Below are 23,062 nucleotides of genomic sequence, written 5' to 3' on the forward strand. Positions count from 1 at the left end.
AGGACAAACAGTCGCTTGTTTATACCCCCCCCCCCTCCCCCCTAAAAAAACAACAAATAAATATAAATAAAAACGATTCAAAAGTATTCTAAATATCTCATTCAAGTTCAATCTTGCCGAATTTGGGAACTAATTTATCAAATATTTGTCTAATATACATTTCTAAAATTGGGTAAAAAATCTACATCTTTAAAAAATAGCAATGAAATTAAACAAATCAGACCAAAATGTTCGTATCTTATTCTGAACTAGGATGGTATAGCTAGAAATAATCGCTCGGCTAACCAACATAAAAACTATTTTAATCCATTAATTGGTATTTCTAAGCCCTGGGTGGTCCTGTTTAGAAAATATTTTATAAGCTGAGTTGCTTGCGGCTTTACTATCTAACCCCTGAAAATACTATTGCATCTTGCTATTTCTATACTATAATTTTTATTTGAATTATTTGGAATAACATTATTTATCTAACGATAACTAAACCATTAATACAACCAAATTGTCTCGCAGAATTTACGACCTAGCAAATTAACAACACTAAATCAATCAAATTTCTCATTATCATTTTCTTTGTTTCTTTTATATTTTTAATATATTTTTTAGCCTTTCATATAATGCTGCCTTTCAACTTATAGACCTACCCGGTTTTTCGTTTTTTGAAATTATAATATTTTTATTAAATTTTTCATAAGTTAAAATATACACAGAAAAACATGAATTAATTTTATTGAGAAAATATAAGTACACACTATAACAAAGTATATCAGAAAATAGAATATATAAATTTATATTGTTTAAGTCCACAATATTTAATTTTAAAAGATAACTATGTATGAAATTATTTAATAATAAAAGTTTTACTTTTAATTATTATCTATATTTAATCAAGCAACAAAAAATCAAATTATTTAAAAAGTTTAGAAAAAATTTAAAAAACTACTGTCATAAAAATAATATAAACTCAGCTGGAAAGTGTTATTTATCAAATATATGGTGATAAATTACAATTTTTATATATACAAAACAGTTTAAATCAGTTCAGGTAAATTAAATCTTCTTTTAGCGATTTTGTTTAAAGGTTCGGCGGTTATAGTTAAGGTTTAGAAAATTATAAAAATTTATTTCTGTATAACGGTTCAGTTCCTCTGATTCTTGAAATAAAATAAATGTACAAATTTATATTATAATAATTTTGTCTTTATATATTTCATGCTTCATCTTTTCAATAAATTTTTATGATTAGATATTTATTGTGGATGGAGTATCTTTCAAAATTAATCCTATTCCATCATTAAATGGCATTCAAGAATTTTTGAATCTATCAATGGATGAATTCAGATTTCACTATCACGTCCGGTATAAACTTTTACTTGAAATGCTAATACATGAAGACGTTATTTTTTAAATTAAAAATAAAATACTTGTGCAAGAAGTATAAAGTGTTTATGTTAAAAATTATATTTTTAAATGCTATATTGAAATATAATAGACCTGCAGGCTTGGATCAAGACCCTGTCTGGGTATATGCACTTAGCTGTATAAATTTAAAAAAATACTGTCAGGCCTAAAAAAATTATTTTTTCAATAATTCAGGCCGTGTATTTAGTACCTCTGCAGGTCTCTGAAATATTGTCTCCTAAAAAAGTGATATAAATTATTATAATAGTTATCAAAATAAAATATTTTATTATAATAACAGATTTAAACCTTCGAAGAAAATGTTTTGCCCAGTCGTTGATGGGATAGATAGATGTTTGGGCAAAAATAAAGGTGCACATTATCCAGAGATGGATCATCAATCTAAGCAATATTTGCAAATTTTTTACAAGTTTATGTTCTGATAAAAAAATCATTACCACTTGATAAATAAACAACGTCCATAATTTGAATCTTTTTTTATAAAAAAAATTCCGGTACTACATTTATTTTTTCAAAAAAATATTGAAGAATTTTTTTGCCTGCCCGGGATTCAACCCATATCACCCAGAAAGGGGCATCTTAACTACTCTACCATTAAGCCTTCTCAAAATCTCTTTAAAATTGTATATTTAAAATTATAATCAACTAAACTCTGTCTTTGTTCATCAAGTTTTTTTTTTCAATATCGCTATTTTCAGACTGTTATCTAATAAGTGGTTTTGACTAATTATTACTATAGCCAATAGCGTCACTATGGGGGGGGGTGACGGAGGCTCAACCCACTGAAGTATTTGAAGGGGCCTCAGAAAATTTTGATTTATTTATAAAAACACCTAAAAGAAAAAGGTCACTTTTAAAAATTGTTAGCTAAAAAAAGGGTCATTTTGAAATTTCATTTTGTTTTTCAAAATGTTAGCTAAAAAAATCTTTCAAAAATATTAACAAAAATAATTTTTTTGAGCCTCTTGAGATTATAAAGGCAAGTGACGTCGTTGACTAAAGGTATTAATTTTTAATACAATTCCTATAAAATGATTGATTATAATTGTGTTTTTAATATTTAGTCAAAGCAATGGTATGTTATACAAGTTGCTCAAAAGTAGTAATCTATCGATTCCAGTTTGGCTTGATGGTTAAGAACTTTGATAAAATAAATTTACAGATCAGTAATAATATCTATATCTTATTTGATCAAATTCGAATTTTTTAAATATTTCGTGTATCAAATTTTGTTTAAATATAACAAATTGAATTGTGACTTTTTATAACCTAGTAGTAACTTCATAATATATATTTAAAATTATGAAGAATATTTTTATAACAATTAATATGAATATTTATTCAACCTGAAGATATTGTACAATATTAAAAGCAAGAAGAATATTTTCTTTTTATATTGTAAGAACATTTAAAAAGTTTCTAATTTTTATATTAGCGATTAAAATGGTTATATTTTATGTATTTTCCGAATTTTTATAAATAGTCTAATCGTCTATTTTTAACCGACGACGTGATAATTATCATAAAAATAGATTTTTTGTAGAGTCTCTAAATCCAGCATCTACATTAGTGGGAGAAGGGCGGGGGTAGGAACAGTTTGCATCCAATTTTTTCTGGGGGGGGGGGGGGGTTGGTTGTAGGCGCCTTTAAGGAGGGTAGGATATATTTATTATGGGGTTATCTATAAATTTTTAGATAAAATAAGACAAAATATATTGCTGTAAAAATTAATATTTTATTATAGACCTATTAATACAATGATATTTCTGATCATCGACCAAATTTATATCTTGCAAACAATCATAGGCATTATTTTCCAAATGACATTCTCAGCAAACTCATATGAGGGGGTTTTCAATTGAATTCATGATCTAAAAAATAATTCTTTTATATTCCCAATATTTTGATAGTTGGTACTAGAGCTAAAATAATTTGATAGCTCACTGAAACTCGGGGAAATTTTTAATATTATTTCTTTCTATAAAAATAACAAATATGCGATCATATTGATATGGAATTTTTTGATGTAATAATAATTCAAAGTGTCATTACTCAAAAGTTTTAAGAATTTCATAATTTTTTCTTGTGAAGATTTTCATAATTCTTTAATTTTACTTAAAAATGGGAAAGGTGTGTGCTATATTAAATGCTATTATAGGACTATAATTTTTTTTGTGAAAATTTTCACAATACTTTAATTTTACATTAAAAATAGAGTATATTATTTAAAATTTTTAAAAAGGCATGTGCTAATTGGATGCCATTAAGTTAGGACTATTAAATCAAATACTAGATAATTAAGCAATTTATTGAATAAACATAATATATAAACTGATAATATAGATATATATAGACCCGTGCGCCGACGAAATATTGACGGCCTGCGCAATTTTTAAAAAATCTAATCGACGGCCGGCGGCGCGCCGATTTTTAGCCGCCGCTAGTAAATCGGCACATATATAAATTTTTATAATTTTTTAAAAAAACATATAAATATACACTATTCTACAGATATTACGGCATATTTTTTAATATTCATTTAATAGAAAACTTATTATATCCAAAATCGATTTCGTAATTTAATTATCATGTATAAAAATTATTTTATTAAAATTTTTGGGACATAATGATGATATCCTTGAATTTAACGTCAATCCAGTGATAGAGAAAACTCTTTCACTAGGTGTGCTAGTCGTCGGAATGCAAAGAATTTTTTTGGCGAGCCTGTAAAGATTGGGAAGTTCACTCTTCTTTTCTCTCCAAAAATTTAGAACGTCCATGTCTTGTGAATGTCGTTTTCCAAGAAAACTGGCATTCTTGTTGTAAGTCACCTAACTTGGAATCATAATTTATATTTGTTGAATGTTTAATTGCCAATTTTGTCAAATAACTTGAATTTAATAATTCATCTTCATCCTCATTAGCTATATTTATTACCTGATTATCATCATTCTCTATAAGTTTAAGATGTTTTATTATAAATTCTGAAGCTGAGCAATTTTGCTCTATTAAATACTTTGACACAATTGTCATTTTTTAAAATCTTGGATCTAAAAGAGAAGCCAATACCTAGATAATTTTAAATAAAAAATAAAAGGATATACTTATATAACATTACTTGATGATTACAAACCGGAAATCGTAACGCAAGTTTTTTTTAGCATATTTTCCTTAATTGAAATAATTTCAGAACTATCACTATCATTTACTATTAAATGTGTTTCAATTTCACTTCTAAAAAGTAACGCCAAGTTTAAAGTAGGCTCTTTAAGTACTGAAAGAAATTCGACATTTTTTTTAAACTTTGAAAGAAATGCTAATAGTTCTTTTACCAGATCAGATTCATAATTTGAGAAAGTGCTTCCCAATTCTTTTCAAAACATTATTAATTAAATTCTTATTTAATCCAGATATGCTTTCTAGCATAATTAATATACTATGCCAACGGGTTGGGATATTTAATTTTAAGGTTTTTATATGCGTGGAAATATTGTTATTATTATCATTGGAATTGCCAATTTGAAACCGGGTATCCGCTTATAGATCAATGCTGTCAAGATCTAACATGTCTGATGTTAAATCTATTGTACTTAGGCATTTTCTTTGATATTCCTCGAATTCAACCTCTGCAGTTTTGTATCTTAGAGCAGTAATAATTTCTCTAATTCTTTTGCAAAAAATTTTCAGACTATGGATTTTTTATTATCCAGAGTTAGGATACTGAAATTATTTAAATTATTAAAGTAGATGCATCCATTTTAAAAATATGTAAAATTATGGTAACTTTTGGAATTTTATAGATTTTTGATTGATTGAATTCTATAATGACGTCAATATAATTAAGATTTTAAAATAGTAGAAAATAAAAATTCATCAAAATCCTGATTGACATTAAAAAATTACAAGAGTGATGTTGACCAATTATTTGAATAAAAAAGGTAGAAAAAAATTTCTGCGCCGGCCGTGCGCCGCCGATATGAAAATCGGCGGGGCGCTGGCGTAATTTTCTTAATGGCGGCGTTTTCGGCGTAACCAAAAAAGGTCGGCGGCTGGCCAACGGCCGGCCGGCGCACAGGTCTAGATATATATAATTTTAAGGAAAAACATAGATAGTTCTATATAAATTTATATCATCTAAAAATTAATTTATTTAAATTTGACATATTTTTAGTATTACGAAAATAAGAATATTCACATATATAAATGAGAAGAAGATTTCTTTTCCAGTTCTGGGGATTCTCTTCTTAAGATCCTTCCATAAACGTTCAATACGTTGAGTTTGGGTAGACCTGTGCACATATGTCTTAAACGACGGCGTCGGTATTTTTTAATTTATTCATCTGCGTTTGGCGGTGACGCCACCTACTAAAGAGTCGGCGGAACGTGATATTTATTTAAAAAAATTTTTTTAATGAATTTAATTTATAAATCAATGTATTAAACTTTTTTATAATTTATTTGGGGGCTCTTTTCTAACACATTGTTAATATAGTATAATTCATTTCTTAAATTATTTCCTGTCTCACTTCAATTTAAATTTATGTATCTTCTCATTCTCAGAAGTCAACTAAGGAATTGCATTTTTACTAAGATCAGCACATATTCAACACATATTAGTAATATTCTATTGATTTTTATCATAACAAATTAAAATACAAATTTGGAATGCAAGCAAAAGATAAAGTATGAACTATAATAAATCAGAATTCAGATTTAGCAAAATTATAATTATGAATAAATAGTATTTTATCAAGATTCGTGGGACATAAAGAAGTCCATTTTGCATTGAGTATTAATCCAGCAATGGAAAAAATACTTTCGCTGGGTGTACTCGTTGCAGATATATAAAGAACCTTCCTAGATAAATTTGACTAGGAAGTTACAGTCATTTTAAAAGGTTAATGCATCCTCTTCTGGGATATTATGTTGGCTGAGAAAAATATGACATTCTTGTTCTAGATAAGGGAATATTTACGAGCTATTTTAGCTATATAAGAACTGGATGTTTATCCATTATCTTCAACTTGAATTTCACTCTGTGTTTTTCTATCAAGCTCTAAAAGTTTTAAATGTTTAATTAAAAATTGCAATGATATCGTAGAATTCGAATTTAAAGTAACAATTTTAAGATTTTGAAATCTGACCTTTTGAAATAAAGTTTAATAAATTTAGTTTAACAAACCAGTTAAAAATTTAATATTAACGTAAGAATCTTTTTTATCTTTTATAGTGTTGCTACATCTTGGTGTTGGCTTTAAAAACATTTTTAAACTTTGAACGGATTTATTATAATAATTTTTTCTGATATTTTATTAACATTAACTAAGTCCGAGAAAGGTTACTTGTACTTATATTTTTACTAAAACATTTCATTTCATAACTAAAATATAAATTATATATATTTATAAGTCTAAAATTAAAATAAATTACTGTGAAAATGGATTATAAATTATAAAATATATTACTAACACATTCTTTAAAATATACAATAAATATATGTATAATAATTAACTTTATTTCCCATGAATTAATCTTACAATCATAATCATATCATAAAACATTCCATCAGCTGGAAGACAAAGCTTCCAAAAAAACCGTTATCTTGTTACAATCCTAATAATCCACTAAAAACTTCAAAATATCACTTTTGATTGGCATTTCATATATAACATTGTATCTAAATATATAACAAAAATACAAAACTACAACAGTTTTTCAGAATCTTTCTCATCTTTTTTCCCCAATTTTATGCAAGGTTCACAATAATTATAATCAGGCATTATTGTGCTTTTCTTATTTTCATTCTTCAAAATAAGATTTCTAAAGTACCTCCAGACATAACTTGTTTTATGATTAGTAGAGAGTCGTTATTTCATAATTGTATATAGGGTGATTTAAAACATGCAAGTCCATAAAAATATATGTATTATTTGGAAATGAAATATGATGTAGAATGAATGTAAATGATATACACTATTCTATTATATATAGCTATAGAATACAATTCATATTTTAATTTTATTAATGTTAATATTCAAATTTAAATAATAATTTAATATATAAATATAATTTAACAGCATTCTAAAATTTACACACGCCACGCCGCCATAAAAAATTGGCGGCGAGCCTGCTTGCCATTTCCGGCGTAAATAAAAAACCGGCTGCGCATAGATCTAAGTATGGGTCGATATATCATTTGGGTTTAATAAGTTTCTGCTGTAATTGACCGAGTAATGATCATATCCATTTTGATTAAGAAAAAATATTAAATTTTAAGATTTGTGCTATCGCATATTTATTATTTTTAATTAAAGAAAAATATTAAAAATTTTTCCGAGTTTCAATGAGCTACAAATTAAGTTACTTCAAGAAAGAAGAATGAACGTCCTTGGAGAAAAAGTATAAATATTATTTTATCTCATTTTATTTCTCTTTTTCATAAGGCATATATAACGGGAGGGCCTCCTTTGATCGTATTATTTTGATGGTCCATTTTAGGTCAAAATGGACGGTTTTTTCATTCATATGAATTTATATGCACGTAATTTTTCTAATTCTTTATATCAGATTAATGTAGTAATGTATACCTATTAATAAACATATATCAATTATTTATTAGATAATGAAGAAAGAAGAGCTACTGATTTTGAACTCCTTTAAATAATGGAAATATTTTTCTAATTCTTTATATCAGATTAGTGTAATAATGTATACCTATTAATAAACATATATCAATTATTTATTAGATAATGAAGAAAGAAGAGCTACTGATTTTGAACTCCTTTAAATAATGGAAATAGAAGCAACTGATGATTAAAATTTATTATTTATTAGATAATGAAGAAAGAAGAGCTACTGATTTTGAACTCCTTTAAATAATGGAAATGGAAGCAACTGATAAATATAATTAAAATTTATTATTTATTAGATAATGAAGAAAGAAGAGCTACTGATTTTGAACTCCTTTAAATAATGGAAATATTTTTCTAATTCTTTATATCAGATTAGTGTAATAATGTATACCTATTAATAAACATATATCAATTATTTATTAGATAATGAAGAAAGAAGAGCTACTGATTTTGAACTCCTTTAAATAATGGAAATAGAAGCAACTGATGATTAAAATTTATTATTTATTAGATAATGAAGAAAGAAGAGCTACTGATTTTGAACTCCTTTAAATAATGGAAATAGAAGCAACTGATAAATATGATTACAATTTATTATTCATTAGATAATTATAACTTATAAATAAAATTAATTGATAATTTGGTCAGAATATTATATTTTATTATACATCTATATTATAATTATACATAAGTTTTATATAACAAGATGCTTTATCAGCAAATAAATATTTATTTATAATTTTTAAATTATATTGAGTAATTAGATTTTGAATATTCTTTTCTTTTGTTATATATTTATTATTAGTTTTTTTGTTGTCATCCCCAGGTCAAGTTGGACCTTTTTTAATTTATTATTTATGTGGTCTTTTTGAATTAAATTTATAAATGTATAAATGTTTGGATGCGAAGATCTTGTTGATTTATTTAATGCTGAGTGCCAGCCCTCTAGATGATTATTGGTCCTAGGTCCAGATGTACTATATCTGGACCACATCTCTCTAGGAAACATTGAATTATTTCCTATAAAATCATAAATTATTATTAATTTATTTTATATATTTAGTATACCAAGCCAGGTTTTATCCATGTATAAAAAAAAATTATCCATTGGTAGATTATTGGTTGTTGCTAATATTTGGCAACTGAGTGCCACATCATTCACGGAATTCTCTCAAAGAAGCTATGGCATTAAATCCACTGGAATCTAAGAAAAATATATACAACAAGGTCCTTGGTGATAGATTACAAAAAGTACCTAATATCAATAGATATCCTGATGCACTTCCAACTTATCAAACAGTCCAAAAATCAATGGATAGAATGGTTAAACAAGCTAGGCCTAACCTACCTAAAACCTCCATGGATCTTATATTACCTATTGAGTTCACATTATGTGAAGGGCAACCATTCCTTTTAGGGAACCATAATAATGAAATCTTAATTTTTTCAACATATGAATTTATCAAGATCCTGACAGAATCAGATACAGTGTACATGGATGGCACATTTTTTATAGCACCAAATATTTACCAGCAACTTTATTCAGTTCATGTTTATTATAAGGAATATATGTTGGTTGTCATATATGGCCTTTTGTCAAACAAAAGAAAATCAACATATATTAAACTTTTTATCATGATCAAAGAGATATGTGAGAAGTATAATTGTATTTGGGCACCTAAATTTGTTCAGTTAGATTTTGAGCAAGCTGCTATAGAAGCTTTGCACAAAGTGTTTTTAAAGATCCAAATCAAAGGTAAAATAATAATATTATTTTATGTTATATTTAAATATATATTTAGGTTGCTTTTTCCATTATACCCAGTGTATATGGAGAAAAATTAATACATTACTCTTGAAATCCCTCTATAATGAGGATCCTATGATGAGAACGATTATAAAAAGAATGTGTGTATTACCACTTCTAAATCCGCAAGATATAAATGATGTGGCACTCAGTTGCCAAATATTAGCAACAACCAATAATCTACCAATAGATAATTTTTTTTTATACATGGATAAAACCTGGCTTGGTATACTAAATATATAAAATAAATTAATAATAATTTATTATTTTATAGGAAATAATTCAATGTTTCCTAGAGAGATGTGGTCCAGATATGGTACATCTGGACCTAGGACCAATAATCATCTAGAGGGCTGGCACTCAGCATTAAATAAATCAACAAGATCTTCGCATCCAAACATTTATACATTTATAAATTTAATTCAAAAAGACCACATATATAATAAATTAAAAAAGGTCCAACTTGACCTGGGGATGACAACAAAAAAACTAATAATAAATATATAACAAAAGAAAAGAATATTCAAAATCTAATTACTCAATATAATTTAAAAATTATAAATAAATATTTATTTGCTGATAAAGCATCTTGTTATATAAAACTTATGTATAATTATAATATAGATGTATAATAAAATATAATATTCTGACCAAATTATCAATTAATTTTATTTATAAGTTATAATTATCTAATGAATAATAAATTGTAATCATATTTATCAGTTGCTTCTATTTCCATTATTTAAAGGAGTTCAAAATCAGTAGCTCTTCTTTCTTCATTATCTAATAAATAATAAATTTTAATCATCAGTTGCTTCTATTTCCATTATTTAAAGGAGTTCAAAATCAGTAGCTCTTCTTTCTTCATTATCTAATAAATAATTGATATATGTTTATTAATAGGTATACATTATTACACTAATCTGATATAAAGAATTAGAAAAATATTTCCATTATTTAAAGGAGTTCAAAATCAGTAGCTCTTCTTTCTTCATTATCTAATAAATAATAAATTTTAATTATATTTATCAGTTGCTTCTATTTCCATTATTTAAAGGAGTTCAAAATCAGTAGCTCTTCTTTCTTCATTATCTAATAAATAATAAGTTTTAATCATATTTATCAGTTGCTTCTATTTCCATTATTTAAAGGAGTTCAAAATCAGTAGCTCTTCTTTCTTCATTATCTAATAAATAATTGATATATGTTTATTAATAGGTATACATTATTACACTAATCTGATATAAAGAATTAGAAAAATATTTCTATTATTTAAAGGAGTTCAAAATCAGTAGCTCTTCTTTCTTCATTATCTAATAAATAATTGATATATGTTTATTAATAGGTATACATTACTACATTAATCTGATATAAAGAATTAGAAAAATTATGTGCATATAAATTCATATGAATGAAAAAATCGTCCATTTTGACCTAAAATGTACCAAATGGACCATTTTACGATCAAAATAATACGATCAAAGGAGGCCCTCCCAAAATAGAACGCCTTTATTTAACAGCAATAAATGGTGTCATATAAAGTTATTTTTTTATTCAACACGCTTGTTTTTTTTTCTTTAACAAACAAATATTAAAAAAAAGTTGTTTATTATTTTTTTAATAAATTTTTTATACGTATTAATAAATTTTTTTACGTATTTTTTTTTTTTAAAATAGATGCTTATTTAATATTTAATAGAAATTAAGATATAATTTAGAACTAAACGATTTTTCTACTTTAAAACAGTTTGTGAGTAATTATGAGAAGAATACCTTTTCAAATTATTATATTAAAAACCTTTATATTCCAATTGTTAAAATTTTTTATAGATGTTGAGGAATTTAACAATATTTTCAAACAATAGGGTCAATTAATGGGATTAATTGAATGTCTTATTTAATCATGAATTAGGTTTTTATTATAATCTTTTGATGCTATTAAAAATATAATATTTCATTATATAAATTAACCTTCATGCAATTTTGTCATATAATATTAATAAAGTATAACAACATATATATCCTGGTACACCAGAATTGTTATGCTTATATTTATATAGATGAATGGCCTATGCTTAATGTTCTAAGATTTATAAATTTTATTTTAATCATGTAAGGTGAATGTAATATCAAAATTTACTAAATAATATTTATACAGTTTGATATTTTATATATAAAAGTAAAATATTTTTGTTAGCTTATTAAGACATGATGACAGATTTCTTAATCAATCTGTTTTATACTTTGTTTAAATCATTCAAACCTAAAAATTTACTTTATTTTAATATTTATTATATTGTGTAATTCTTATAATATTTTGCAAAAAACTATTCTATGAATCCTCCTATGAATATATCTTAAACAATATAATTTAACAAAGAACTATTTTTATTGTTTTTTTTGTCGAAAATATTGAATGTTTGTTATTTATAACACAAGAATCATATTTTTAATTCTATATTTTAGAAATATATTGAAAATATATATATAGAAATAAAATTTGTAAGAATACAATAATATATTATAATTCTATATATATATAATTAAAATTATGTATTATAAAATACAATAATATAATATAATTGTAAATATATATACAGAAATAAAATTTGATATATTAGAATACAATATAAATTATAAATTGCTTTTTATTAGGTTTTTGAAATCTTGATTGTATTGTTTTCTGGAAGCTCCATTAGATTGTATTTGGTTCCTATAATATTTTTAAATTTAATATAAACTTTCTAAATATATAATTATTTGTTTTATTTATGGTTTCCTAAAAAAAATTTGAGATTTTGAAGAGAATATCCAGTGTAGTCTAAAGTTTTGATTGCTATAATTTTTGTTATATAAAATAAATGTATTTTAATAAACAATAAACATTTAATTTTTAGTGATACCAAATAGTTGAGTGTTTTCTGTATTGGAATGTGGTAGGTCGTTTCAGTCATATTTTGATTAGCTTGGGAAAAATCTTTTTTTAAAATACATGTATATTATAATATCATTTTCAAAAATTGTTAACTGTGAAATATTTTATAATTTTTAAATAATACTCTTTTTTTGCATTTTTTTAGGCCTTTTATGTATTAATCCTCGTTTGTATTTTATGGGCATTTTAATATTTTTCATTATATTCTTATCCCATTCTTGTAAAACTAATAAATTTTTATCTAAAATTAATCTTTTTTGAGAAGATTAATGAGCTGATGATTATTCTTCTCATAATTACTCACAAACTGTTTTAAAGTAGAAAAATCTTTTAGTTCTAAATTATATCTTAATTCCTATTAAATAAAAATATATTAAATAAGCATCAATTTTAAAATTACCATTTTTTCCATTAGATAAAAAAAAATACGTAAAAAAATTTATTAAAAAAAATACGTAAAAAAAAATTTATTAAAAAAAATAATAAACAACTTTTTTTTAATATTTGTTTGTTAAAGAAAAAAAAACAAACGTGTTGAATAAAAAAATAATATAACTTTATATGACACCATTTATTGCTGTTAAATAAAGGCGTTCCCCAAAATATATAATTTGAATAAGTTAAATGAATGCGCGTTACATAATAAACATATACTATTTAATAACCAAAATATATAATATTAATTTCTATAATATAACATTCGCCCTCTTCTAAAAAGCCTTCCCATAATTTCATCTTAGAAGTCATAGAGAGTTTGTTGTCCAAGTGGTTTATCGTTTTGGTCATCAAGTTGTTTCATAAGTCATTGTAATCGTTGGTTTGTTTAAATCGTAAGCTTGATATCCTTATCATAAGTTGTCTCCATAAATCATGATTTTGTTATATAGCTTGCTTGGTAGTACTCAGTTGTTATTATTATCATTTTTCAAAATTGTTATTATCAGTAAGTTGCGAATAATGAGAAATAATAGTTCATTAAGTTGGATACAAGAATAAATGAAGAATGATAAATCAATAAGATTGTTATATAATATTTTTAGCGTTTTAATTTTTCATGTTTTCGTGTTCAATTTATTTTTTGCGTTTTAGTTATTTTTTTGCGTTTTAGTATTTAAATTTATTTTTATTTATAAATTAATATTTTCAATCCTGAGGTTAAAATATGCAAATAAAATATTATTCACATTTCCCTCTCTTTAAAAAATTTTTTTTAATTTCACATCCTAGTTTTAATTCAATAAGTGTTTTTTTAAAATAATAATTCTTTATAAGATAATTTTTAAAAATTGATCTCCATCACATCATTTAAATATTTTTCTAAAATGATGATGTTTAGTTTTTACATAACTTCTTTTATTTGTCTTCAAGGCTTTAAATTTCAAAAACTTTTTATCACATTTATTACTTTGAGTTATTTTATAATTTTCTAATATGCATTATTATATTTTTTTATTTAATCATATGATTTTTATCTATTAAATCTTTTAATTCATATGTTTCAATTCAATTACATTTTGATAAATCATATTTCTTATTTAGGATTTTTAATGGTTTAACTTTGTAATATTTTTAATTATATCTAAGAATTCATCTTTAGGTAATTCAGTTAATTTAAACAATTGGTCATAATTCAAGAAATCAAAAATATCAATAGGCATTTCACTATGAAATTCATTAAGCAAGGCTTTTTATTATCTTTGGTCATAATTCAAGAAATCAAAAATATCAATAGGCATTTCACTAAGAAATTCAAAATATCAAAAGGCATTTGACTAAGAAATTCAACTGTTAATTCATTATTAAGTAAATATTTTTTAAGGCTTTTTATGTATTCAAATATGTCCATTATGATTGATTTACATTTAAGTTATTTTAATAAGTAAATTTACAACATCCCTTTATCTCGGCATAAAATTTTGATTTATAATAACTTTTCTTACGTGGATTTAGAATTATTAGTAAATCATCATTGGTCTTACTATATAGAATTCATAACCTAACGTCCAACTTCCATATGTTCTTTCTAGGTAGTCACATTAGATTAGGTGTTGGTCATCATATTGCAGTCCACCACCCAGAGCCAGGACACCATGAAGAGGCTTTTGACGTGAAAGAATGTGCTAGGGAATTTTCTTGGTTCTTGGTCATCTCATTAGGTTAGGTAGTCATCTCATTCAAGTCCACCACCCAGAGTCGGGTACCATGAAGAAAGAAGAAGGACGTCCTTGGAGAAGAAGTAAAAATATTATTTTATCTCATTTTATTTCTCTTTTTCATAAGGCATATATAACATTTTTACAAATTAAAATTAGAATATAATATTAAAAAGGTTAAGTTATAAAAATAAAAGTATCACTAAAACGTGATACGTGATAAAAGCGTTTTCGCCCTCTGGTTGTGGATACAACAGAGCTACGCTAGGTTTTCCTCAAAAATCCATCAAACTGGATGGTTAATTAAAGGAAGAAAAAATGAGGAGCCCTTCGCACGTTTGTGGGCAAGCCGCACGTACTTGTACGCACAACAGTCCGAGAACTGTTGCTTAAACGTCTATAGGCTAATAGACAACAAAATAAAAGCCTATACCCAAGAACTGCAAAAATAATTTAATTACTTTAAGGGTGGGTGGTGGCTAAGTTTAAGTTTAACATCTTTTGATAATTACTATCAATAATTGAGAATGTGTTCATATCAATTGAAATGAGAGAAATGTAGAGTAGGTTATGAAAAGAAGAAGTAAGATTGCGAAGAAAAAGAAAAGTAGACAAGGAGAAAAGGAGATAAAAAGATATAGTAAAATAAGTTTTTAGGAGAAGTTTATGGGAGATTTAAATAATTTGATTTGATTTTAAGCAGTTTCTTTATTGATCTCTTATTCTTATTTAGCCTTAGAAACTGTTTAGTGTTTAGGTTCATATCCATGATGTCTTTAATTGCCCTATAGTACCATAATCTTTCAAACTTTCCATAGGATTTGCCGTTTAAGGAGTATAGCCAATTTATGGCATCAAGGACTAGGCTATTATTGGTATGATTCCTCAGAATATGCCCGAAGAAGGTTATACGCTTTTTCTTTAGAGTTTACCGGAGTATGTTTAGACCTTCTCCAAAGGTTGTCGTTCGAAATGATGTTAGGGTAAAAGACGCCATTGATTATTCTTAAGCATTTATTAACAAACGTTTGCAATCTCTTTGTCTCTGTCTTAGTTATCTCCCATGTATCACCCCCGTAAAGGAGGATTGGAATGATAGAAGAGTTGAAAATTTCTTAGCCTAGTGAACACCGATATTTACCTAGTTCTCCATAGCTTAAAATATTTGTAGAAAGCAGCTCTAATACGGAATCTCAGTTCATCTTTACAACTGCCTTTATTGTCGATGTTCACTCCAAGATATTTATAGGAAGACACTACTTTGACAACTTTTCCTCCAACTAACCAATCTCCCAGAGGGGGAGCATAAGACGATGGCATGATTACAGTCTTATCAAAGTTAATATCTAATCCAACCTTAAGACTAAAAGTGTTTAGTATCAAGACCAAATTGTTAGCCTCCTCCAAGTTTTTTGCAATCAAGACCAAGTCATCAGCATAACTAATCGCCCTGTTTTCCAAAAACCACGGCTGATTGGATCCAAGTTCTAGAAGATTGGCTGCCCCTAATGTATCAATAATTACTCTATTCATTACTATATTGAACAGTAGTGGAGAGGCGACACAGCCTTGCTTAACTCCTTTTTTTTTCCTGAAAGGAAGTGAAACTTTATTTAAGATTTAAAATGAAGCCATGAGATTACTATAGCATCCCTAAAATCTTGATAATATTGGCTTCTATACCGCATCTCGCTAGGATAGCTTACAAGGTATCATGAATGATACTGTCAAAAGCGCGTTTGAAATCAATGAATATAAAATAAAAAGGTAATTTATATTTTTCACACTTTTGTACAATTATCTTCAGCGCCAAGATTGGTTCGTTTATATTTCTGTTTGGGCGATATGCACAAATGTATTTCGATAATAGGTTAGGGGAGGATGCTAGGATTCGGTTTTTAAAAAGGATCATAAAGACTTTTGATACTATGGAGGTAAGGGCAATCGCTCTATAATCTTTGAATTTAGTAGGGTTAGGAATTTTAGGGAAATTGTAAAAGATAGTTAAGTTCCAATCTCCAGGCATTTTCTCTGTATGCCAAATCTTATTAAACAACCCCAGCAAAAGCTGGGAGACCTCTGACGGGGCAGCTTTTAGGTGTCCTCCCAATATGTTGTCGTGACCTGGGGATTTATTTTTCCTAAGCCTATTAATGGCTTTAGTTATTTCTGCCACAATAAATTTTGCGTCAAGTGGTTCTATGTTGTGACTAGAGGACGGGAATAAGGATGGCCTCCTGGAATCAAAGATTTTCATATAACGATCCAACCAAAGGGCGATCTGTTCATCTGGGTCTATTGTCTAGTTTGATAGACGAGAGAGGTTTAAACACTTTAGCGCTACAGAACTGTTTAAGCTTTTTATAAACATCAAAGGTCCTGTTGTCCTTTATGTCTTTATCGATCTCAAATGCTGTTTTTGCAATGTAGATCCTTCTATCTTTCCTAATAAGCCTATGAATCGTAGTCCAAAGGTTACCATCCCATCTTTCACTTGACTTTAGTTCCGCTATCATCAGAATGGTGTCTTCGGATAGCATGTCTCTGGAAGGACCTGTTAATGCTTAGGAGATCGTTGCAAGCTCCAAATAAAATATTTTTAAAGGACAACCAACATTCTTCCGTGGATTCTGATTCCGATGAACCATGATTTAACGCCATCATAGCTCTTAAGTTTTGGATTAAAAGGAGCTTAACTTCTGAACACTGTAGATTCCTTGCCCTTATTATCCAGGGGGGAGGACTAGGTTGATTTGAGATGGCTAGTCGTCTAGAGTTGCCCCATAAATTTCTTATGGTGATACATCCTCTGACTAGCTTATGATCAGAAATATTAATGTTTAGCAAGGCCCTAATATCAGTAAACCAGCCATGAATGTTGGAAATAAAGAAATCGATTTGAGAGGTGATATTATTTCTCTTATAGGTTAATGTGTTTCTTTCACTATGGAGGAAAAAGGTATTTTCAATTTTAAGGTTTAGGCTCTTACACGGATCCAAAAACTTCCTGCTATCCTCACCATTTGGCTGTGGGATGGCGGCATTACCAATTACTCAATTAGTTATAAAGGACTCCTCATTCCCAATTTTGATATTTAAATCGCCCAAAATTATCAGATTGCGGCTCCTAGGGAGTGAGCATACAATGTTTTCAAGATCGTCTAGAAAGAAGAGTCTATAACTCCTGTGAGGAGGGGCATAGACATTGATTAGGATCGTTCGTTTAAACCAGGTGTTTAGATACAGCAAACCACATCTTTCGGAAATGGGTACAAATTTATCTACAAATTTGTGTACTCTCTTACTAATCAAAAAGGCGATCCCTGACCAGCTATTTAAAGTAGTGCCCGAAAAACTATATGTCTACTTACTTTTTATAAATAAATTTCTTATACTTGTTTGGAATAAATTATTACCAAGCTTTTATATTAATGTATATACAAGTAATTTATTATATTTTATATAAACTAATAAAAATGTATTTTATATTTGTTCCAGGCTTATTTTTTTTATTATAAATAATCTCCTCTCTTGTAAAAATTTTATGACTATATATAGACCAAGGTAATCCGGCCGAAGGCCCGCCCAAAATAGAGTCTGGGGGCAAAACCCCCAATACTTTTTTAATCCCCCCCCTTAGGAAAATCCTGGCTACGCCTATGCGATGAGCTTACCTTGCTACAAGTCGAGGGAGACAAATATTAAACACGTATAACTCTGCTTTTGACTCAAAAATAACATATAAAATATGAAATTCTTCATCAACTTTAGCCCTAATTTCCTTGAGTTCTAATAAAATGCTCTCCACTATTCTCATCTTCTTAAACAAGTCAATGTTATGTTTTTAAAAAGTAATATAGAAAATAGTTGTATAAATAATACATTCTAATGAGAAAAAAAATTTGGAATAAGCATTGAATCCAATAATTTTTTTGCTTTATTTCTTTTAGGCCATTATGATATTTTAATAATAGCAAATAATTATCTCTTCTAACTCCATAAAAGCTGTTACTGCTTGATGGCGGAGACTCTTTCTCGTTGGACAAGGTTGCAATTTCTTTCTCCCTGTCGGACAAGAAGTTTCAGAAATAATTATCATTTGACTAGAAATTTGAAAATGGTAGTTAAATATTACGCCACTAAAAATTTGAAATTAATAAATATTACGCCGGAAAACTTGAAATCGAAATTAATTGATAAAATAAATTATGAATGTGTTAATAAATGTAATTAAATATATATTTAATATGAGATAGGAATAAATATTAACAAATATAAATTAATATATTCATTAATATTATTGAAAAATATATCCGGCATCTAAATCTTTTGACTGGGGGGAGGGGGGGGAGATTTGTCCCTTTGCCCCCTTCCCGAAGCGTACGCGCCTGATTTAGGCCCCTACTAATTCAACAACCAGTTTTTCTAATCAATAAATATAAGTTATACACGAAAAAACAAGTTATGAAATAAAAATTACGGCAGACCTTAGATTGAGTCTATCGAATTAAAGGTTTTCCCCGCAAAATATTTTTGAATCTTTTAATTCTACTCTCTATAGACATCGCTTGCTGTTTTCAGTTTATTTAATAGATAATTAACAATATTAATTATATACTTAAATTTATAAATATCTAAGTTTTTTTATTAAATTAAACACAAAAAATTAATTTCCGGAAGGGGGAAGGGCTTGTCGACGCCACTGGGTTAATATTTTGGTAGTAAAAAAATAAAAAGTATGAGCTGATGCCATGAATAACGGTGCGTCTGAAATTTTCTCGGCAAGATTTTATAAGACTAAAAATTGTAATCGAAATTTCTATTGTTTTATCTCATCAATCAATGTCACTTTATACCATTTAATTATTAGCTGTCTAAAAAATATTTTTATTTTATTTGATAATGGAAATAGATTTTAGCTTCTACGATCCAGATGAATATATAATTACACAATCAGGAAATAAAGTTAGTAGAAAATCGATTTTATGTGGGAGCAAGCATATAGTTTTATTAGGGAAGGTCATTATTCAAAATGAATCTGTAATAAGAGGTGATTTAGCAGCTGTAAGAATTGGGGAATATAGTATTATATCTCAAAATGTAGTGCTAAGGCCACCTTTCAAAAAGTATCCAAAAGGCGTAGCGTTCTTTCCTTTATACATAGGAAATAATGTATTTATTGGTGAAAATTCAGTTATCAATGCTATTCAAATTGGATCATACGTACATATTGGTAAAAATTGTATAATTGGTATGTAATTACATTTTTATATTTTGAGATTATTTTAATAGGTAGGCGTGCACTATTAAAAGATTGTTGTTTTATTGCAGATGATACAGTAATTCCTCCTGAGACTGTTGTTTCATCATTTAAAAAATTTGGTGGATCACCTGCTCAAATAGATGATGAAGATCTTCCAGAATGTACACAACATATAATGACTGAGAAAACATTATTATTTTATCATAATTTTATCCCAAATACAAAACAATCTCTAAATAATTGAATGATCAAGTTTCATGCTTAATTGATTAACAAATTTTCACATTACAATTACATGTGATAGAATAATTATTGTATCAAATACCTACAAAGTATTTATTATTATAAGTACATTATTTTAGAACATTTTTATATTTATTATTTAAAAAATTTGACAAAAATAAAAAAAAATAATATGTGTACAATTAAAAATAAATATGTAAATAGAAAATTTATTTAAAAAAAAGATAATTATAGGGAAAGGTGTGAGTGTAACAGCCAAACCTCCCTACAATTGGCAGAGTTTATAAGGAGTTGCTCATTAGACTGTTACCTATTTTTGGATTGCATAAAGCAGAGCTAGAACTTTAGGAGCCATATGACCTAAGGTGCTAGCTTTATATGGGATAATTAAATATTTTGGGCAAAAAAAATCGTCAAGTGTTCATTTGAAGATTTTTGTCCTAAATTTGAGCTCATTTCTATGACTTGAGGGCAAAAGTATCCACTTGAACCAAAATCCTTGAAGAAATTGAGATTTATTTTAAAAAAAGATCAGAAATTTTTTTATAAAAATTTATGGTTTCATCATAAAAGACTATGCTTAAAAATAACAAACTATTTACTTGTAAAAGATTTTTTTACCATAAAATTTGGAAATTTATGTAAAAATTCTGTTTGTGCATTCTCAAAAAAAGCCAGAATCTAAATCTTTGATGATTTTTTTATTTTAGCAGATATTTATGGCTTGACCTCAATGTTAAAGATGAAAAAAAATAAGAAAAATAACATTAGAGGTGAATGGTTAATTGACTCAAGTTAGGGAGATACTTTAAAATGTATTTATACATTTTTAATAGTAGAAAAAATACCAACTAAATTTATATAAAGGGTATTTCCTTGATTTTTTATTCAGTCATATTTAATATATTTTTTAATGATATAATTTCTTAGACTGTTTCCTAGTTTGACTTAATTGATATTTAGCTTAAACTAAACAGCCTTTTAACTAGGACACCCTATTTTGATCTGTTTTAAATATTTGGTGGCATTGTTATTATTCATATCTCTTTTCTTGTTTTTTTTAAAAATGTTTCTCTTGTTTTTTAGGCTGCTAAGTTAAAGCTAAAGTCGGCTGTTTAGTAATAAGTAAAACCAGCATACTCTTAAGATATATATTATTATAAAAAAATATTTACAATTTTAAATTCCATTATTATTAATCAATAAATAAATACCATATATTTATTTTAACTTCTTTTTATTTGTAATATTTTAAACCTAAAAAGATTATTTTGACAAAAATAGTTAAATATTTTTAGTCTAATATGTAAAAAAGAATGATGTATTTTAAAAAGGTGCAAATTTTTATATTAACCCATATTTTTCATAACTGTCATTAAATTTTTTTGGCAACAATAATTAAAAATAGATTAAACATGCTTGACAATTCTCAAATCATGATTTTAAATCTTTTGATGATTACAATAATTAAGAATTTTTTGAAATTATCAAGGAAAATATAATAATGGTTGTTAAACTTTGATGAATTGATTCATATTAATAGTTAAATATTAATGAATAAAATATGTTGTTAAAATATATTTAGTTTCCTATGAAAATACGGAACGTTCTAAAGCCCGAAAATGAATGGAGAAACTATTTTTATTCGGAACGGAACAGGAACGCAAAAATGAGGTTGTTTCGGGTCAATGAAAAAATAAATGAATGAAGAGAACTCTACATAAGTATTCAGCAGGTCTTGCTTAGCTTAAATTTTTAGAATTAAACACATAAGACTGAATGGCGGAAACGATAGAGGACATACATAATGGATATCAACAAAACACCCAATTTAACAATAAAATAGAATGATATTGATTTTCAAACACTTTAAGATTTCTGAGATTCGTTATTCGAAATTCAAATACTTTATTATCTATTAACAAAGAAAATATTTCGAAAATATAATATTACGTCTTTCGCGGTAGTAGAAGTACTACTTTCATTCACGGAATTAGTGAATATGGTATATGCATCCAAAATTTAAAAAAAAAATTGGTAATCACCAAAGGGACAAATTATGTTAGTTAATTTTTTTAAAAATATTATTTATATTTATGAATAAAGAGATTATTATTTCAAATATCTTTCTATTTATTCTTATTTTTAATAGAAAACCATTTTATGTAGCTTTAAGCTACCATGTCGCTTTGTATTTTGCAATAAGAATTTTTAAATGCAGCTTAGAGTATGTAATGTAATATATTTTCATGAAAGTGTTTTGTAGAAATACATTTCCAGATTAGTTTGCCCAACTCTGAATATACATCATGTTTTTTAGCACTGGAGGAAAATTATTTATTTTCATTTCTTTGATAAATCGATGTAACCAAAAGTTAAGAGATTATTTAAAAATTGTTACTATAAAAAAATTTGTTTAACATATTTTAGTTAAATTGGCAAAGATCATGGTTCAGTTTTCCCCTTTTAGGTCGAGCCTTAGTGGTTTGATCTTTAGAAATCAGTTTCGCGGTTTTATTAGGTTTTTGGCTCGATTTGGACCGTTGGAAAATATATATTTTATTTTGTTATTATCAAATAAATATAAACAATATCAAGAAGTTTCAGAAA

General features: G+C 26.6%; 3 protein-coding genes and 2 long non-coding RNA genes across 8 annotated transcripts in view; 4 read left to right on the plus strand and 1 right to left on the minus strand.

The window, feature by feature from the left end:
* The window catches only part of LOC135925348 (bifunctional heparan sulfate N-deacetylase/N-sulfotransferase 4-like), a 52,867-nt gene extending 50,155 nt beyond the window's left edge, over nt 1-2,712 (plus strand). For 2 of the 3 annotated variants that reach the window (XM_065460622.1, XM_065460621.1), the window contains 3 exons: nt 1,244-1,356; nt 1,700-1,828; nt 2,484-2,711. In XM_065460622.1, coding sequence (XP_065316694.1) covers nt 1,244-1,356; nt 1,700-1,828; nt 2,484-2,556 — 315 coding nt within the window. In that variant the 3' untranslated portion in view covers nt 2,557-2,711. Of the gene's footprint in view, nt 1-1,243; nt 1,357-1,699; nt 1,829-2,483 lie in introns of all 3 variants that reach the window. The other variant, XM_065460620.1, reaches the window with a different exon arrangement.
* Nucleotides 2,713-7,862: 5,150 nt separating this feature from the next.
* LOC135923976 (uncharacterized) lies at nt 7,863-9,004 on the plus strand. Its single transcript, XR_010571312.1, has 4 exons — nt 7,863-7,995; nt 8,039-8,119; nt 8,166-8,428; nt 8,475-9,004. It is a non-coding gene; the product is annotated as an uncharacterized LOC135923976 (long non-coding RNA).
* Nucleotides 9,005-9,105: 101 nt separating this feature from the next.
* Nucleotides 9,106-10,502, plus strand: LOC135923974 (uncharacterized). The gene is made up of 3 exons (XM_065459012.1): nt 9,106-9,807; nt 9,854-10,084; nt 10,133-10,502. The coding sequence occupies exons 1-3, from the start codon at nt 9,234-9,236 to the stop codon at nt 10,363-10,365; spliced, it is 1,038 nt and encodes a 345-aa protein (XP_065315084.1). The 5' UTR covers nt 9,106-9,233; the 3' UTR covers nt 10,366-10,502.
* LOC135923975 (uncharacterized) lies at nt 10,415-11,289 on the minus strand. 2 transcript variants are annotated; one of them, XR_010571310.1, is made up of 4 exons: nt 11,215-11,289; nt 11,091-11,171; nt 10,776-11,044; nt 10,415-10,729 (listed from the first exon to the last, which is right to left on the minus strand). It is a non-coding gene; the product is annotated as an uncharacterized LOC135923975 (long non-coding RNA). The 2 variants fall into 2 exon arrangements; XR_010571311.1 differs by having other exon boundaries at nt 11,083-11,171.
* An 8,520-nt stretch (nt 11,290-19,809) lies between these two features.
* LOC135923894 (dynactin subunit 5-like) lies at nt 19,810-20,586 on the plus strand. The gene is made up of 2 exons (XM_065458885.1): nt 19,810-20,197; nt 20,239-20,586. The coding sequence occupies exons 1-2, from the start codon at nt 19,849-19,851 to the stop codon at nt 20,451-20,453; spliced, it is 564 nt and encodes a 187-aa protein (XP_065314957.1). The 5' UTR covers nt 19,810-19,848; the 3' UTR covers nt 20,454-20,586.
* The last annotated feature ends 2,476 nt before the right edge of the window (nt 20,587-23,062 follow it).

The sequence above is a fragment of the Gordionus sp. m RMFG-2023 genome, chromosome 2, assembly GCF_954871325.1.
Source record: "Gordionus sp. m RMFG-2023 chromosome 2, tfGorSpeb1-WG-v2, whole genome shotgun sequence".
NCBI lineage: Eukaryota > Metazoa > Nematomorpha > Gordioida > Chordodea > Parachordodidae > Gordionus > Gordionus sp. m RMFG-2023.

Coding starts and splice junctions, on each gene's coding strand:
- LOC135923894 (XM_065458885.1), top strand. CDS start 19,849: ATGGAAATAGATTTTAGCTTCTACGATCCAGATGAATATATAATTACA. Junction 20,198..20,238: donor TGGTAAAAATTGTATAATTG/GTATGTAATTAC, acceptor TTATTTTAATAG/GTAGGCGTGCACTATTAAAA.
- LOC135923974 (XM_065459012.1), top strand. CDS start 9,234: ATGGCATTAAATCCACTGGAATCTAAGAAAAATATATACAACAAGGTC. Junction 9,808..9,853: donor TTTAAAGATCCAAATCAAAG/GTAAAATAATAA, acceptor ATATATATTTAG/GTTGCTTTTTCCATTATACC. Junction 10,085..10,132: donor CATGGATAAAACCTGGCTTG/GTATACTAAATA, acceptor ATTATTTTATAG/GAAATAATTCAATGTTTCCT.